General features: G+C 33.7%; 2 protein-coding genes and 1 long non-coding RNA gene across 3 annotated transcripts; all 3 read right to left on the bottom strand.

Annotated features, from left to right (window-relative positions):
• Positions 1-1,684: 1,684 nt before the first annotated feature.
• Positions 1,685-2,555, bottom strand: LOC115978033 (stress-induced protein KIN2-like). The gene is made up of 3 exons (XM_031100065.1): positions 2,440-2,555; positions 2,059-2,127; positions 1,685-1,936 (listed from the first exon to the last, which is right to left on the bottom strand). Exons 1-3 carry the CDS (start codon positions 2,494-2,496, stop codon positions 1,862-1,864), a joined length of 201 nt encoding a protein of 66 aa, XP_030955925.1. The 5' UTR covers positions 2,497-2,555; the 3' UTR covers positions 1,685-1,861.
• Positions 2,556-14,019: 11,464 nt separating this feature from the next.
• LOC115978035 lies at positions 14,020-14,443 on the bottom strand. The gene is made up of 2 exons (XR_004088625.1): positions 14,389-14,443; positions 14,020-14,266 (listed from the first exon to the last, which is right to left on the bottom strand). It is a non-coding gene; the product is annotated as an uncharacterized LOC115978035 (long non-coding RNA).
• Positions 14,444-15,186: 743 nt separating this feature from the next.
• On the bottom strand, positions 15,187-16,064 carry LOC115978034 (stress-induced protein KIN2-like). Its single transcript, XM_031100066.1, has 3 exons — positions 15,941-16,064; positions 15,565-15,633; positions 15,187-15,442 (listed from the first exon to the last, which is right to left on the bottom strand). The coding sequence occupies exons 1-3, from the start codon at positions 15,995-15,997 to the stop codon at positions 15,368-15,370; spliced, it is 201 nt and encodes a 66-aa protein (XP_030955926.1). The 5' UTR covers positions 15,998-16,064; the 3' UTR covers positions 15,187-15,367.
• Between the last annotated feature and the right edge of the window lie 3,099 nt (positions 16,065-19,163).

Here is a 19,163-nt window from a genome sequence, read left to right as displayed (position 1 = left end):
GTTCCCAAACTCATGTTTAAGTATAGAGTTTGTTTTAGGGTGTTTTGTCACGGAATAGCCAAAGGGGGAGATTGTAAGGTTGAATTTAATCAACCATGTGTTAGCTTTATTTCGTGACATATTTGCTTGTAATACAACACTTAGAAACCTTGTATTTATGTGGGAATCATGTAAGGGTAGTGTATGACAGAGTGTGAAGAAATGCTCAAGACTATACAGTGAAACAGGGACTCGCGACTGGATCTCGCGGGTGACTCGCGGCTGCAAGCCACCAGAAGCAGCACACGTGCAGAGCATGTAGGGGAGCTGAACAGTCATGCCAGCTGAAGCACTACAGGACAAAAATCCAGACTAGCCACTTAGTTAGCTCGCAGCTTGAACTCGCGACTCAGTCAAGTCGCGAGGTCAAGTCGCCAGCCAGCCCTGTTTTGGAAAAACTGACTCTTTGCATTCCATTCTCACACCAGTATAAATACCCCTCATTCCCACAAAATATGTATGGCTATTCAGAAAGAAAAACCCTAAGAGAGATTTCTTCAAAACACCCACCCAATTAGAGAGAGCTACTCATTATTAGAGAGAAATCTTTGTAGTCTCTTCTCATTCCCTCTCTCATTGTCATACCTATTGAGAGGAGATTTCTATCCAAACACTACCCACACCCATTTAGAGTGTTGAGTGTTGAGTGTTTTTGGAGTTTTGGGAAGCATTGGAAGATGCCAAGGATGGCGGATGCTATGGATTATAGCGGAATCTGGTAAGTTAGAAAAGAAAAAGGTTCGGCGCAACCTCGTTGGAGCAAGAAGCTTGGAGGGCTTAGGTACATCGGGTAGATTAGGCTTGGAGGGTCTATTGCTGTTCATGTATCCCAACTACATTTTCTAATGGATTATTGACCGCTTGGAGGGCGGCGGAGAGGTTTTACGCCGAGAGCTTCGGTTTTCTCTTTGATAACACATCGTGTGTTGTCATTGTGTTTGCATCTCTCTTCCCTTTATCTTTGCCTTTTATTTTCTGCTGTGGATGTGATTTATAATTGGCCTAGATTGATTTCCAATTCTGTTTATAGCTTATGTTCATTTTCCGCACACTTGTTGTTTGTCATAAAGCTTGAATTGGTTATTTTGTATTTGGGGGTCTAAACGTTCAAGGGTGTTTTTACACATATTTGAACTTTCAGTTAGCTTCATAATAGCCACAATTATTGAAACATAAGTTGTCTTTACAAAATTTTATTAAGAAAAAGCTAGAATATGTGTACAGTGTGGATTGTATTTTTTAATATTCAAAAGAAAAGTGGGAAGCTCCAAAAATGTAGTTAAGCACTCGGATTCACAAGTCTCTGATTACATGTCAAGTTTAATGGAAGAATTGTAATGTTGAACCAAAATTATAAAAAATGTTGAAGCATTGAAATTTATTTTACTTTTTTTTTTTTAAATTATATATATATAGAGTCAAAATTAATTGTACTTTAGAATCTGCCTAACAATAATTGGACATGAAATGCCTACGGCTACATAAAACCAGTAGACTTTTTGCTCATCTGTATTGAATGATCTGCTTTAATTGGATTGCATTGTTTAACAAGTCTATTTTCGATTGCAATAGAGAAGTATTATATTTTGAATTGTAAATATAGATATAATGAAACCTTGTGCATGATCTAATACGAATGCATGGATAAAAACTCAATAAAGGAGTTCCCATGTTAATTCAAATGACAAATTCAACCAACTCAATGAGAGCAAGATCAAAATAGTGTACAAAGTAGAAGAAATCAAAATTCATAAATTAAAATTTAATAAGCACAAAATTTATTTGGGAGGGCTTGCTAGATGGATAAGGTCCAATATGATTTTCATTTGTTTGCTCCAACTTTATCCTTAACAGCATCACAAGCCCCTTGTGCCTTATCCTTCATCTGCTGGCCAGCCTGCAATATATAGGACTCCATATGTAAGCAATTAACAATGATGTAGGGCAGTATTGCTTGAGATCGAAGTATTTTGTTATGTTTATATGTAATTTTCTAACTCAGTAAAAACTTTGTTGAACCTCTTGGCATGATTCCTTGGCAGATTGAGTAGCATTGCTTGCCTTTTCCGCCAAGTTGCCCGCCTTTTCCTAAACCAAAAAAGAACAACACATTATTGTCAACAGTTAAAATGTCAACGTGCATAGTGTTCATGCATGAAACATCCATCCATGCCTATGTAAATCCTTTTAGATGTAGTTGCCTAAGAAGCACTGTATCATAGGCGTATTTTGGACATATTGGCACTTAAATTAAAAAATCAGTGTACGCATACAGGAGTATCCCAGAAATATCCGGTACCGGATACAAATATATGAGCTAAACTAGAGTATCTGTGCTTACTAGATGTATGCGACTATGCTAATAGATGTAAATAGGATGGAGTATGGATAGAAACTCACCTGAGCTTGGCCCTTGGCCTCGCCAGCTTGGTAACTTGCATTCTGGGATTTGTCCATCTTCAGTTTCTGCTTGGAACACAAACACTAACAATGTAACTCAGGCTTTAAAATTCAACTTGGGTGATTCTACAAACAAATGTGAGGCAAAATTTATAGGATTTTCAAACCAATCCACTAATTGACACGTTTATATTTTCTCAAATATGCTCACAACATGTGTCATCATATGATTGAAGTTTGGCATTTTAATTTGGCCTTAGGACCAGGTGCTTCTTTTGATGATACGCACACTAACCATTCAATTCAAAGTTGGTTACGATTTTAGAGGGATATATATGAACTTGGCCTTGACACTACTTGCAATGAATTTGCTACTATAGAGTCTAGACTGTCCTAGTGATAAAGTTTGCTTGTGGTAATTAAACTTTGTCCATTATTGAGAAATACATATAAACTTCGTTTTTTTTTTTTTTGATGAATAAACTTCGCATTTTTTGAGTCATATGATGTGATACAAATATATAATAATAAAAAGAGACCCTAAAAAATTCATAAGCACACCTGCTATGCATATTCTTGCTCTATCAAGTAGTAAGCAAAAAATACTCATTATCAATCACACATTTGTGCAAATATTTCATGTCTAGATTTTATGTACAGATCTTAGTTTGCTCCATAGGTACGTAAAGTACCCCATCATCAACTGGCATCACATGAAAGATTAATAGTAACCTAAACTTTTAAGTAATTAAATTCAGCCAAAAAAACTTTTAAGTAATTAAATGTTACCTCCACTTTCAATGTCAGATTGTCCATATAAACTGGGCCAGAATAGAGTCTTCCAGACTACATAGATCCAGTCTTAGGCCAGATGGGCTCAGGCCCAATCCATGGGATTTTTGATTTGCACCCTTTAATAACTACGTTGTATTAATTTAAATTTTAATGCAAGGAAAACCCAAATTGATTAACAGTCCTATAATAAGATGTCAATTATTTTCTATAGCTCCAAACTTTTTTACAACAATTTTACGAAACTTCTAATGTAGTAAATTCTTATTGGTTTGCATTTGTGCTCACCACTTACATCACATTTTTACTTACTTGTAGCCACTTACCATAATAGCAATTTGTAAAAAAAAAAAAATTGTAATTCTTGCATTCTCCTCCTTTTAAAAGATATAAAAAAAATTTATAGATCTAAAATTTAAAAGAAAATATACCATCCCAAAAAAATTAGCCCAAAAACAATAATTACCAATAGTAAAGCTAAAAACAATTAAGCTCACTTAACCAATTTTACCAAAAACAAACAAGCCGGCCCTTTAAAAAATTTTAAACAAAATAATTTTGTCCTTACCAGAAAGGAGATACACATATAAAAAACACAAACAAATAAAAAACCCTTTAGCAATTAAGTACTAATGCTAGAGGCCAGAGCTGTCACACACAATTTTGTTTATTTATTAAATCACTAAAATCTTTAGACCCTTCAATTCCCTTTAAAGACACGGTTCTCTCTCTCTCTCTCTCTCTCTGCTCTTAGTTTATCATTTCACCATAACATCTTTGCATCAAGTCTCACCTCTTGTTATTCTATTTCTAATTCTTTTGTTATCCTATTTGTTTTCCAAGTACATATAGCTAAGTCCAAATCAGTTTAATTTGGTTGTTGTGTGCAAGTTGGTAAATAAATATACCAAATCTAAAGTCTCAAAGGAGAGTTGCAAACTGACCTACTACTCTGTACACAAAAAACCACAATAAATACCTTTTCATCCATTTATCTTGTTTCTACAAACTCTTAGTTCTCAAGTCTTAAGGTATTTGTTCCTAGAACATATTGGAAAGTCCAATTTTAACATAAATTGTTGTTAAAGGGTCAATTTGCGTCTCTCTCTACTTTGTTCATTCACATGGGCAATTGATAGCAGCCCATCATAATTCCATTGTGTAAGAAAGACCTATTTACTAGGAGTTGAAACTAAGCCATCAAATTTATGGCCTTGTCTTCTTTTAGTTGCTTCTCTCTCTCTCTCTCTCTCTCTCTATGTGTGTGTGTGAGTATAAGTTCTTATCGGAATGGACATTAAGAAATAGAGAAACATCGATAGAAAGAGAAAGATATATGTATCAGTATCATAAATATCATAAATAATATGATGTGGTGAATGAATACTTGAGAAGAAGTAATTCAGATATAATGTTACTCTCATATTTCTTGGTGAAGTTGTTTTATAAACTCTAAGGATTCTTATACATGATAGAGTGATATCCTTAAAGGACTCAAAATAGTGGTCTTGGTCAAACTTTGATTCTTTTAATGTTTTTTCCCTTGAATAATCACTTCATTAATATGAATCAAACAAAAGCTAGCAAGGTTCATACCTTCTCATTCTTCTAGTAAGGGAATTTGTTTCACACAAAGCTACATATATGGCTACTAGCTAATAAGTTATGAGTTTGAAACAAAAACATAACGGTTCTTTTAAGACCACAACTTTTACCATAATTTAATGAAGTAGTCGACTATAAGTGATGTACAATTACTTTCATATGAATTCGTCATTTTTTCTCTACTAATCATAGTCGACCACATTAAAGTTGTGTCCAAATGCTTTCTAAAAACAAAATCCACAAAAAAAAAAAAACAAATGAATAAATAAATAAATCAACTAGAATTATCTTGGTTTCTTCCATAAACCTTTGAATAGACTAATTAACTTCCAACATATTTCCCTTGATAGCTCCCATCACGTTCAAGGCATATCTCCCTCTAAAATAACATAGTTGAGGTTACTTTCTTGATGTTTATCTTTTTCTAATTAACATTAATACATAAGATTAATTAATTATTTATTTCTATATTTTTTTAAGATATATTTTAGAACATCTTAGCGGCATTAACTTGGTGGTAATACACACATGTTCTTTCCAAACACATACCTAGTTTGAATCTTAGCGCTAACCTGAACCATTACAATTTTATTGTTTTGAATTTGAAGTTTTATTTTTTTCCAAGATCCATACGTAGAAAAGCCCACAAACCCAATCCAAAAAAAAAAAATCCTTAACTTATCTCCAGAACTTCTTCTTTTTTCCATCTGGCTTTTTATTATTTCTGTTTGGTCCCTTTATTGCTAAATTGTTTTTAATTTTGTTTTGTTATTGGTTTCCTTTTGGCATCGCAGGGTTGCTAAGAACACAACCCAACAATTCTTGTATTATTCCTTTTGGTTCCTAGCAGGTGAGAGAATAAGTAATTGTATATACTTAAACTATGAAGCTTCTATGATTATCTATGTTGAGGTGTTGGTTAATGATTTTATTGATCCCCTCTTTGTGAAGTGTTCCATTTTGTAATGCAAATTCATGAATTTTATTCCTAAATTATAAATAAGTAAATTTGTTCAGTAGTAAAAATAATGTCGGTTTATTGCTTATTTATTTATTTTTAGTGGGACAGGGGTGAAGATAAAGAATTTTAATTTATAATAGTCATATACCTACACATTGTATCTAAGTTTTCATTTTTTTATGGGGTTGTTATGAGTATCACCTTGAAGTACATTATTGGATTCATCATCATTATACATTAATTTAAGTAAGAAGCTTTGTTTCTTTCTAAATCCTTATGTAAAATTCATTGCCCATGATTTTTGAGTGAGAAAGATTCAAATTGCTGATTTATGATTTCTATAGTGTGAGTGAATTGCTTGAAGTTATAAAAAACTTATACATTATCAATGAAAGCGGATGGTTATGTATTAATATTTTTAATGCTTGCTAATAATTATTGGCATTACTTGCTGCCATGGTTTGAGTTACCCTTTATTTATTTCTATTTTTTTTTTTTATGGAGAAGTTTATATCTTTTTTTAGAAATAATATATTGGTCCACATGTATCATAATACAAAGAACAAAGGGAAAACTATGTTCGTTGATTTGAATGATGATGCTGGCAAGGATGGTAATAATATAATAGATAATGAATGCGATATGGTACAAAAAGGCAGTGGTGATGCTACTCAAAATTTGGAAAAACACTAGAGCACTTTTCTCGACAAAGGAATAGATCAATTGCCAAGCAATTGGTTTGAAATTCAGTTCCCTAGATGATGGTGGAGAATTTTATAACACATATGTGAAGTTGGTTGGCTTTAGTATTCGCAAAGATGAGATAAAGCATAATAAAAATAACATCGTGACCTCTAGAAGATGGGTTTGTGCAAAAAAAAAAAAAAAAGATTGCGAACAAGAAAAAATTATGTAAAGTTAAATTTCATGCGAGAGGCAAGACCAATAACTAGAAGTGGTTGCAAGGCCGCTTTTTTTATTAGGTTTGATCATAAGTCAAATAAATGGATTGTCGGAGAGTTTAAAAGGAAGCATAATCACAACTTAGTTACTCAATTTGAAACTCAATTTCTTTGTTCACACAGGACTATTAAGGATTTCGATAAGGCTTAGATTATATCATTGCATAATATTGGGGTCAAATCAAATCAAATCATGGACCATTTGATCGAACAAGCTAGAGGATACGAGAACCAAATAGTGGCAGATCGCAATTCCAATATGCATGATGGTGATGCTAAATGTGCTTTGGCATATTTACAAGCCAAAGCAGATATGGACAAGTCATTTTTTTTTTTTTTTCAGTTGTGACAAATGGGGACAAAGCAATGAGTAAAACTATTAAAACATTTTTTCCAGAGTCTTGACATCATCTCTGTGTGTGGCATCTTGAAATGAATGCTTTTGCAAATCTACATAATAAGGAAGTATATGAAAGTATAGGAAGTGTATGAAAGTTTAATCATGTGTATGGTACAATATGTTACACCAAATGAATTTGAAGACATGTGGAAGAAAATGGTCGACAAACACAATTTACATAACCATGAATGACTGCGTGAAATGTATGCTAAAAAAATGAAATGGGCTGAAGCTTACATAAGAGCACAATTATTAAACCTAGCCGGCCGTTGACTCGATATATGAGCTGGGTTACTAGGTCACTGGTTTAACCAGTGGGTTATCGGTTGAACTATAGAGTCAAATAAAAAAAATTTAAAAATTAAATATTTATAAAATTTAGTTTAAGAAATCATAACATGAATATGTAAATTAAAAAACAAATAGGCATATGCCTAAATTAAACTCGTCATTATAATTCAAAATCAATGTTTCCTAAACAATAGGATTAGAAATTCTATAAAATTCACAAGGAAAAATTCTATAACTTAAACTCTAATGCTAATTTCTCTCAGTCTCTCGCTGGTTGTTACAATTACTCCAATCCCATGGATTACGACCTAGGCTTAAACTTGAAGCTTTATCTTCATTGAAAACTCCAACATCAGACTCATTATTAGATTCTCTGTTTTCATTAGGCTCCTCACTTCTAGCTTCATATTGGTTATTAGGATCTCCATCATCATTGTCAGCATCTTCGACCAACTCTTCCAAGTTCAAGTTATTTACATACGTTTAAACTCTTGTATAAGGCCACAAATGAAATAAAAAGAAAATACATGCAATAGAATAAGTGAATTTTGTAATTAATGTTTTTCAGTTTTCAGTTTTCAATTTTCAGCTGTATCCAAACAAACCCGAAGTGTATAGAATTCTTGCTCCAACAACTTCCTAGCAGCAACGTAATTTGCAGAATTATCAGTCACAATTTGAACCACATTTTCAGGACCAACAACTAGAACCACCTCTCTAAGTAGCTTATACAACATATCTGCAGTCTTTGAAGCATCAGGTGCATCATCGGATTTTAAGAAAACAATACCCCTTGGACAATATACTAGAAAATTAATAAGAGTTCTCCTACATCGATTCCAGCCATCAGCCATAATAGTGCAACCAGTCTCCTTCCATGTTACACGATAACTATCCACAAAATTTTTGACCTCCTCAACATTCTTGGCCAATAAATAACCACGAAGAGCATAAAATCCAGGGCCCTTATAATTACCAGGACCTATACTAGCAATCGCATCAATCATCTGTTGATAATACTTGGAATTAACTGTATTGAATGCAATACAAGCATCGATCATCCACTTTGATATAGCAAGATCACATCTTTCTACTGCTTCCTTACTTTATAACACAATTTTAAGAGTAGGTTGAGCTCCAAGAGTTGTTCTTGGCAGAGGATTACCTCCAATACCACTTGGTGCTTTCCCTTTCCTCTCAGCTAAAGTGTGTTTCCCTTGGCCTAGACTTCCCCTACTTGAAATACATTTTCCCTTTCCTATAGAGCTAGGTGGGAGCATAGAAGAACGGGGAATTTCTTGAATATCATCGTCATCTATATAAATTTGCTCTCCTTGATCCTCGAGACTTGGTCCATATTGGTTGTGTTCCTCATACTCTTGTTGTGACTTCCTTTTTTTTTTGCAACATGGCCTTCCATATTTTGTAACATTTGAAAGCGAACATCTGCGGGTACTTTTTTACAACTTTCAGTTTCTCCTCTTATCCCAATTAGATGTTTTTTAAATCGGTTATTAAAAATTTTATTACAGTATAAACACATCAATTGCCCTCTTCCATTTGTGTCTAACTCTAAATGCTTTCAATGACCCTAAGCTGGATCAGTCTTTCCTCTAGCAACGTTCCTTTGGAGGAGATGAATTTGGTGTAACATCAATTGTTGATTGTGTCATAGGGTTTGACATTTAAACTGTTGTAGACACTACAAATATTCCATATTTCATACTATCAAATAACTTATAGTAATAAACAACAAACTTACATAGAAAGCAGTAATTAATAACTAACAATTACACTGTACACGAAGAAATAATGTCACAAACTCACACTGTACATGAAAAAAACAAAAAATTAAACAAAAGATGCTTAAACTAAAAAGCAATCAAGAAATAAACTATAAAAAAAATAAAAAAACCTAATCAAAAGAAGATGGTGGCAATGGCATAGAGTTATATGGTATTATGGTTATATGTACATGCTATTCAAACTTCAAACTTCAAACTTCAAAGCATTAAAAAAATTATGCACAGCAACCCGTAGCAGTAGCTTTTCTGGTTTTGTGAAAACTAAAAAGTGATGTGATGGTATGGTAGGGCGTAGGGAACAATGCTTTCTTTGGATTTTCTAAGTCTTCTCTTACTTAAATTACCATATTATCACACATTTAAATAATAAAAGAGTTAATAACGTAGATCTATTAATGTAATTTTACACAATTCACAAACCTGGCCGGGTTAATAAAACCCTACCAGGTCACACGAGTTGCTTAAATCCCACCAGGTTGCACCAGTTTTGACCAGGCTACTTACATTTCCGATCCAATTGATCACCCGGTCCAATCAATGTGCTGGGTCACCAGGTCATCAGTCTAGTTGGCCGGGTTTAATAACTATGCATGAAAGGTCCTTTTTTTTTTTTTTTTTTTTTTTTTTTTGGGTACAAGAGTACACAATGTTGTGAAGTCATAAATGCATTCTTGAATAGATTTCTAGACAGGAAGACTAGGCTTTATGAGTTGTTCCAAAAAGTTGATAAAGCACTTTCACGTATTAGACATAATGAGAATGGGGTAGATTCTACTTCAAATTATACTGAACCTATTATAATTACTAGGTTAGCTAAAATCAAGAAGCATGCTGCTACTATTTTGACAAGGGAGATATTTGAAAGTTCAAATAGTGTATATAACACCCTTGAACGTTTAGACCCCCAAATACAAAATAACCAATTCAAGCTTTATAACAGATAACTAGTGTGCGGAAAATTAACACAAGCTATTAACAGAATTGGTAAACAATCTACGCCAATTAAAATCACATTCACAGTAGAAAATAAAAGGCAAAGATTAAGGAAAGGAAGATGCAAACACAAGGACAACACAACGATGTGTTATCGAAGAGGAAACTGAAGCCCTCGGCGTAAAACCTCTCCGCCGCTCTCCAAGCGGTAAGTAATCCACTGGAAAATGTAGTTGGGATACATGAACAACAATAGACCTTCCAAGCCTAATCTACCCAGTGTATCTAAGCCCTCCAAGCTTCTTGCTCCAACGAGGTTGCGTTGAACCTATTTCTTTTTTAACTTTCCGGATTCTGCTACTTGACCATAGCATCAACCAATGTAAATTGGTTCCTTCCTAACTGCTTCCCAGAACACCAAACAGCCCCTTCACAGTGATGGATATGGTAAGAAAAGGTTTTGGTAAAAGCATATGAACATATGAACATGAATCTCTTGAAACACAACAATACACCATGATCATTGTATGCAGAAAAGCATGAAATGCATATGAAGCAGGCAATATGTGATCAAGTAAAGATGGAGTTAAGAAAAAAACCATGGCTTGATCAAACAATTAATCACTACAAGGTAGTGACCACAGTGCTCATTCACACTTGGAATGAACACTTGAACATACAAGCTAACAAGAACAATGCAAGTTACTTGTATGCCCAACACTCAACCAATGCATAATACACTAAGTATATGCATCTAGGAACAATCCTACAAGGGCACAAGAGTGGCAGTACTTAACAAGAAAATGCATGACATTTAGTTAGAAGTACTGATTTAACAAAGCATAAAGGCTGCATAAAGCATGGTACAAACCATAAAGCTTACAGATAATGAAAACAAACCCTAAAAGCTTACAAAAACAATATGGGTACAAACACATTATATACTGAAAAACATCAACAATATATATATATATATATATATATGTATATAAAGTAAACCAATGTTTTAAAAACATCCAAGAGTTATGAGTTTAAACCAGACAATAACCATAACCACAGTGTATCAAACTCATAATAACAACAATTATCCAAAACATAATACTTTAACCATAAACAATAACAAACTAAACAAGATAGACACTGTTTTTGACTGCTCCCCCTTAAAATGGTACTCCCCCTCAAGAGCTACTTCTCAAAAAAAACTTCTCCCCCTTTTTGACCGGAATGGCCAAAGGTTCATTGTTCATGATGTGTGGTGAAGCTGTCAAATTTTGTTGAGAGAACATCAAGCTGGTCCTGCATGGCTGCTATCTTCTTAGACTGCTCGGTCTGGACCTCTCTGATTCCATCAAGTCTTTCCAGAATGACCTGAAATGCATCTGGAGGTATATTTGAAGAAGTTGATGCTCTAGTCCTCTTGCCACTCCTTCTGGGGGTTGAAGTTGATGCCTGACCTACTACCTCTGCCTCAGTCTCCATTGGAACACCCTCTCCTTCATCGCCTTCATCTTCTTCACCTGGAAGACAAACACTTATCCTCTTGAAGGTTTGCTTGTTAATTGCTGAAGGTGTAGACATGAGACTGATGTCTTGAGGGATTGTAACACCCTTCTTTTTGAAAATCCTCATGAGTAGGCTAGGAAAGATCAGTTTATGTGGATGGAAAATGTTTATGTGGCTAACAACCAAAATAAAAAATTATTTTTTATGCAACATATACCACCACATGTACTACCACATGAAATTAAAAATTAAGAAAATTAATTTAGAGAATTCATCATCCATCAATAACAATATGCAATGTCATCCTCCTCACTTGCCACTCTTTCTGTCCTCCACTACCATCACAAGCTCTTTTGCAAGAGAAAGAAGAAGTACCGTGTGGGTACCATCATTTTGCAAGACAATGGCTGTATTGATGCAGCAAATGCAGTGATGGTGGTGGTCTATAATAATGATGTAGAAGAGAAGAAAGAAAATGGATCCAGAAATAAATAAGCGGCGGAAATGTTGGACATAAAGGGTTAGGGGCCTTTGCAAACAATTGCATGGCTCATTGTACTAGGTGATACACTTTGATTTGAACAAAGCATGGGAAATCGACAAAGATAATAGTAAAGTGAAGAATTTTAGAAATAACGCATAAAGTGCATTAAATCAAAGGATGGGTTTGACTTATTTTCTCATCATGTGTGTGTTTTTCCTAATATTTTTTTAGAGCGATGAATCAATTCAATGGGTGAGCTTCATTTTTGAGATTAGGACTCTAGGGATTTCAATCCTAGTTTAGGGATTTTTTTTTTTTTTTGTCTCAAAATATAATGTTTAGTGACAAAAATATTAGGTGATGGGGCTTAGAGCATCTCCAGTAGACTCTCCAAAATTTTGTATTGTTTGGAGAGTAAATAGTTCCTTTTACCTTTTAGCTGTCTACTTTTTTAAATACACTTTCCAACAGACTCTTTATCTTTTATCTATTCTATTTAAATATTATTTCTTCATTCTTTCTTTAATATTTCTTTATTCTCCTTTCAATTTTCATTCATTCATTCCTAAAAATTACATTCATAATATTTTTACAACACTTTCACAAAAAATCATTTGTGATAAGTTGATATTGATTTTAATTTGAATGTACTATTAAAATTATTTTTTTTCTCTTTCTAAAAGAATTATTTTTTTCTCACCAATAATAACCTACTACTTAAGATTTATTGTGAAAGTATTGTGAAAATATTGTGGTAGCATTTCTCAATTTTAATTTCTTATTCTTTATTTTTTTTTCCCTTATTTTTTTTTTTTCATCCATATAATTTCCTTTTCCTTTCTTTCTTTTTTTCCCCTCTTTTTTTCTTCTCCACACATGTGCCCTTACTCTTTTCTTTTTTTCCTTCTTTCCTTTTTTTTTCCTACCACTTCTTCCAAACTCCAGAACATTCCACAGAGCTCTTTTTTTTTTTTTTTTTTTTTTTTTTCTTCCTCTCTTTTCTCTTATTACTTCATCCACAAGTTTCTTTCCCTCTATCCCATCAGAACACACAAACTTAAAGGTCACACACAACCACACCATTTGATTCTCATCAAACAAAGATAGAGAGGGGGAAATCAGCAAGGGAGGAAAATCGCCTCCGTTGTCTGTTGATCTGCTTTGCCTTCACCGCTGCTTGTCTTCCTCCCCACTGCTGTTTGATCTCTTCCCCATTGCCAACGACATGTGGTAGAAATGGGTCAAACTGGTTTTTTTTTTTTTTTGGTTCTGATTTAATTATTGGGTTCCTTTGTGGGAGTAAGTGAAAGATTGTGAACCCAATAATTTTTTTGGTTTTGAAACTATGAGAAAGATTGTATTTGATTTCATTGCATTTTATGTTTTATGTTTGTTCAGAATGTATTTTGTTGTACTTTCTAGTCGATGAGATAAAGGGATTAGAGAGAAAAAATTATTTTTTATTCAGCCAGGTATTTTTTTAAGAGAAAAAAACGATTTGAAGTTGCTACAGTGCTCTCTTCTTCCAGAGAGCCACTGTAGCAAATCTAAAAAAAAAAAAAAAAAATAGAGATAGAGAGGCTGTTGGAGATGCTACAGTGCTCTCTTCTTCCAGAAAGCCACTGTAACAATTTTAATTTACTTATTTATTTATTATTATTATTATTTTTTTGTATTTGCTCTCCAAATAAGGCTTTAGAGAGCCTATTGGAGATGCTCTTAGATGACGAATGCTATTTTTTCACTATATGTCTTTGGCGACGAAAAGTGTTGTCACTGTAGTCTACTTTTGTTGTAATGGACAATAACTATTTTGATACAATACCAAAAGGTTAAGGACTAAATTGACACATTATCTATATCTTCCATTCAAAAGGACTAAATTAACACATTTGAAATGTTAAGGATCAAATTGACATTCAACCTAAAGGTTAAGGACCAAACATAAATTAAAATTTAATAAGCACAAAATTTATTTGGGCAGGCTTGCTCGATTGATGAGGTCCAATATGATTTTCATTTGTTTGCTCCAACTTTATCCTTAACGGCATCACAAGCCCCTTGTGCCTTATCCTTCATCTGCTGGCCAGCCTGCAATATATAGCACTCCATATGTAAGCAATTAACAATGATGTAGCGCAGTATTGCTTGAGATCGATGTATTTTGTTATGTTTATATGTAATTTTCTAACTTAGTAAAAGCTTTGTTGAACCTCTTGGCTTGATTCCTTGGCAGATTGAGTAGCATTGCTTGCCTTGTCCGCCAAGTTGCGCCTGGAGAAGAGCCTCACCATCAAGACATCTTAGCTGTTCTTGTGGGTCTCTCTCTTGCGCTGACATGTTCTTTTAGATTGAAAATATGGGCTGGTTTCAAACTCTAACTCTCAAGACCCACAAAACTATGCCTCAGATTATCAGCATTTTCAATCTAATGGCTTTTCGATCCAAGAAGGTGGCTTGTTGCTTAGGGGTTGCAACAAGCGTAGAGAGAGAGAAAATTTTGTTTGAGTAGAGCTGTAAATATAAAGCACTTTTTATCTTGTGTTAGTGTCCTCATTGAAGCTCTTAAAGCCTTCAAATATTTTTACAAAAATCAATTTTTGATCTTGTTTTTTCTAATTTTGTTATATTTTTGTGTTTGTAACGGTATAAGTAATGGGGTAGGTAACGACAGACTAACGATGGTAATCACATGTGGGCAAAGTGTTAAGTTTTAAACCACAGATGGGTAAGTTAAATTCAGGCTAAACCACAAGTGATGGGTAATCTGTAATTTCCCTTTTTTTTATATAGTCAAAATTAATTGTAATTTAGAATCTGCCTAACAATAGTTGGACACGAAATGCCTGCGGCTACATAAAACCAGTAGACTTTTTGCTCATCTGTATTGAATGATCTGCTTTAATTGGATTGCATTGTTTAACAAGTCTATTTTCGATTGCAATAGAGAAGTATTTTGAATTGTAAACATAGATATAATGAAACCTTGTGCATGATCTAATACGAATGCATGGATAAAAACTCAATAAAGGAGTTCCCTTGTTAATTCAAATGACAAATTCGACCAACTCAAGGAGAGCAAGATCAAAAGAGAGTACAAACTAGAAGAAAACAAATTTCATAAATTAATATTTAATAAGTACAAAATTTATTTGGGAGGGCCTGCTCGAACGATGAGGTCCAATATGATTTTCATTTGTTTGCTCCAACTTTATCCTTAACAGCATCACAAGCCCCTTGTGCCTTATCCTTCATCTGCTGGCCAGCCTGCAATATATAAAACTCCATATGTAAGCAATTAACAATGATGTAGCGCAGTATTGCTTGAGATCGAAGTATTTTGTTATGTTTATTTGTAATTTTCTAACTTAGTAAAAGCTTTGTTGAACCTCTTGGCATGATTCCTTGGCAGATTGAGTAGCATTGCTTGCCTTGTCCGCCAAGTTGCCCGCCTTTTCCTAAACCAAAAAAGAACAACACATTATAATCAACATTTAAAATGTCAACGTGCATAGTTTTCATGCATGAAACATCCATCCATGCCTATGTAAATCCTTTTAGATGCAGTTTGCCTAAGAAGAACCATATCATAGGCGTATCTTGGACATATTGGCATTTTAAATAAAAAAATCAGAGTACGCATACAGGAGTATCCCAGAGATATCCGGTACCGGATACAAATATATGAGCTAAACTGGAGTATCAGTGCTTACTAGATGTATGTTACTATGCTAATAGATGTAAATATTATGGATAGAAACTCACCTGAGCTTGGCCCTTGGCCTCGCCAGCTTGGTAACTTGCATTCTGGGATTTGTCCATCTTCAATTTCTGCTTGGAATACAAACACTAACAATGTGATTCAAGCTCTAAAATTCAACTTGGGAGATTCTACAAACAAATGTGAGGCAAAATTTATAGGATTTTCAAACAAATTCACTAATTGACACGTTTATGTTTTCTCAAATATGCTCACAACATGTGTCATCATATTATTGAAGTTTGGCATTTTAATTTGGCCTTAGGACCAGGTGCTTCTTTTGATGATACGCACACTAACCATTCAATTCAAAGTTGGTTACGATTTTAGAGGGATATATATGAACTTGGCCTTGGCACTACTTGCAATGAATTTGCTACTATAGAGTCTAGACTATCCTAGTGATAAAGTTTGCTTGTGGTAATTAAACTTTGTCCATTATTGAGAAATATATATAAACTTCGCATTTTTTGAGTCATATGATGTGATAAAAATAAATAATAATAAAAAGAGACCCTAAAAAATTCATAAGCACATGCTATGCATATTCTTGCTCTACCAAGTAGTAAGCAAAAAATACTCATTATCAATCACACATTTGTGCATATATTTCATGTCCAGATTTTATGTACAGATCTTAGTTTACTCCATAGGTATGTAAAGCACCCCATAATCAACTAGCATCACATAAAAGATTAATAGTAACCTTAAAACTTTTAAGTAATTAAATGTTACCTCCACTTTCAGTGTCAAATTGTCCATATAAACTGGGCCAGAATAGAGTCTTCCAGACTACATAGATCCAGTCTTAGGTCGGATGGGCTCAGGCCCAATCCATGGGCTTGATTGATTTGCACCCTTTAATAACTATGTTGTATTAATTTAAATTTTAATGCAAGTAAAACCCAAATTGATTAAAAGTCTTATAATAAGATGTGCATTATTTTCTATAGCCACAAACTTTTCTACAACAATTTTACAAAACTTCTAATGTAGTAAATTCTTATTGGTTTGCATTTGTGCTCACCACTTACATCACTTTTTTACTTACTAATAACCACTTACCATAATAGCAATTTGTAAAAACAAATTGTAATTCTTGCATTCTCCTCCTTTTAAAAGTTGTAAAAAAAATTTATAGATCTAAAATTTAAAACAAAATATACCATCCCAAAAAAATTAGCCCAAAAACAATAATTACCAATTGTAAAGCTAAAAACAATTAAGCTTAATTAACCAATTTTACCAAAAACAAACACCCGGCCCTTTAAAAAAATTTAAACAAAATAATCTTGTCCTTACCAGAAAGGAGATGCACATATAAAAAACAAAAACAAATAAAAAACCCTTTAACAATTAAGTACTAATGCTAGTGGCCAGAGCCGTTGCACACAATTTTGTTTATTTATTAAATCACTAAAATCCTTAAACCCTTCAATTCCCTTTAAAGACACAGTTCTCTCTCTCTCTCTCTCTCTCTCTCTCTCTCTCTCTCTCTCTCTCTCTCTCTCTCTCTCTCTCTCTCTCTCTCTCTCTCTCTCTCTCTCTCTCTCTCTCTCTCTCTGCTCTTGGTTTATCATTTCACCATAACATCTTTGCATCAAGTCTCACCTCTTGTTATTCTATTTCTAATTCTCTTGTTGTCCTATTTGTTTTCCAAGTACATATAGGTAAGTCCAAATCAATTTAATTTGGGTGTTGTGTGCAAGTTGGTAAATAAATCTACTAAATCTAAAGTCTCAAAGGAGAGTTGCAAACTAACCTACTACTATATATGTACAAAACCACAATAAATACCTTTTCATCCATTTATCTTGTTTCAACAAACTCTTTGTTCTCAAGTCTTAAGGTATTTGTTCCTAGAACATATTGGAAAGTCCAATTTTAACATAAATTGTTGTTAAAGGGTCAATTTGCATCTCTCTCTACTTTGTTCATTCACATGGGCAACTAATAGTAGCCCACCATAATTCCATTGTGTAAGCAAGACCTATTTAGTAGGAGTTGAAACTATGCCATCAAATTTATGGCCTTGTCTTCTTTTAGTTGCTTCTCTCTCTCTCTCTCTCTCTCTCTCTCTCTCTCTCTCTCTCTCTCTCTCTCTCTCTCTACATATCTGTGTGTGTGTGAGAGAGAGAGAGAGTATAAGCTCTTATTGGAATGGACATTAAGAAATAGAGAAACATCAATAGCAAAGAGAAAGATATATGTATCAGTATCATAAATATCATAAATAATTTGATGTGGTGAATGAATACTTGAGAAGAAGTAATTTAGATATAATATTACTCTCATATTTCTTAATGAAGCTATTTTATAAACTCTAAGGATTCTTATACATGATAGAGTGATATCCTTAAAGGACTCAAAATGGTGGTCTTGGTCAAACTTTGATTCTTTTAATGTTTTTTTCCCTTGAATAATCACTTCATTAATATGAATCAAACAAAAGCTAGCAAGGTTCAAACCTTCTCATTCTTCTTGTGAGGGAATTTGTTTCACACAAAGCTACATATATGGCTACTAGCTAATAAGTTATAAGTTTGAAACAAAAACATAACGGTTCTTCTAAGACCACAATTTTACCATAATTTGATGAAGTAGTCGACTATAAGTGATGTACAATTACTTTCATATGATTCATCATTTTTTCTTTACTAATCATAGTTGAACACTTTAAAGTTGTGTCTGTGAGAGTGCTTTTTTCTTCAGTACACTGGCCCAAGGATCCTGGGCCAAATAGTTATAGTTTGGTGGACTGAGCTTGGTTCACCGTAGCTAAGGGGCTATTTAAGAACCAAGTGGCGCACAGGGTATGTTTCCTACAATACACATAAACTAGCAAAATGAGAATATTTGTATTGAATCTATAATGAAAACAGCAAAGGAGTGCAAAGTAATCAGGAAATACACAAAACAATTGTTAGGAATCCTCAAATTAATAAGAAATACTTCGTTAGTTTTTCTTAATTATGGTACAATGCACTCACTAAGACGTGATAAGAGGTTCAAATAAGCTCAAAAATTACAGACTTTGATGGCTATCCAGGCCTCTAAGACTTGTAAAATTTGAACCCTTTTGAATCCAAGTATGTGTTATAGTTGCTGTTTTTGGGATACCGAGAGATATTTCATTGTTTTCCCTTGAATTTGACAGAGTTCTCTTAATGATTCCTTGTCGAGATTTTTTATTGCTTGCTCAAAAATTCCTCCTTTTTTGCCACCTGC

This window comes from Quercus lobata, chromosome 2 (assembly GCF_001633185.2).
Source record: "Quercus lobata isolate SW786 chromosome 2, ValleyOak3.0 Primary Assembly, whole genome shotgun sequence".
In the NCBI taxonomy this organism is placed as follows: Eukaryota; Viridiplantae; Streptophyta; class Magnoliopsida; order Fagales; family Fagaceae; genus Quercus; species Quercus lobata.
Note: the sequence above shows the minus strand (reverse complement) of the source record. Positions and strands in the feature narration are given on the sequence as shown.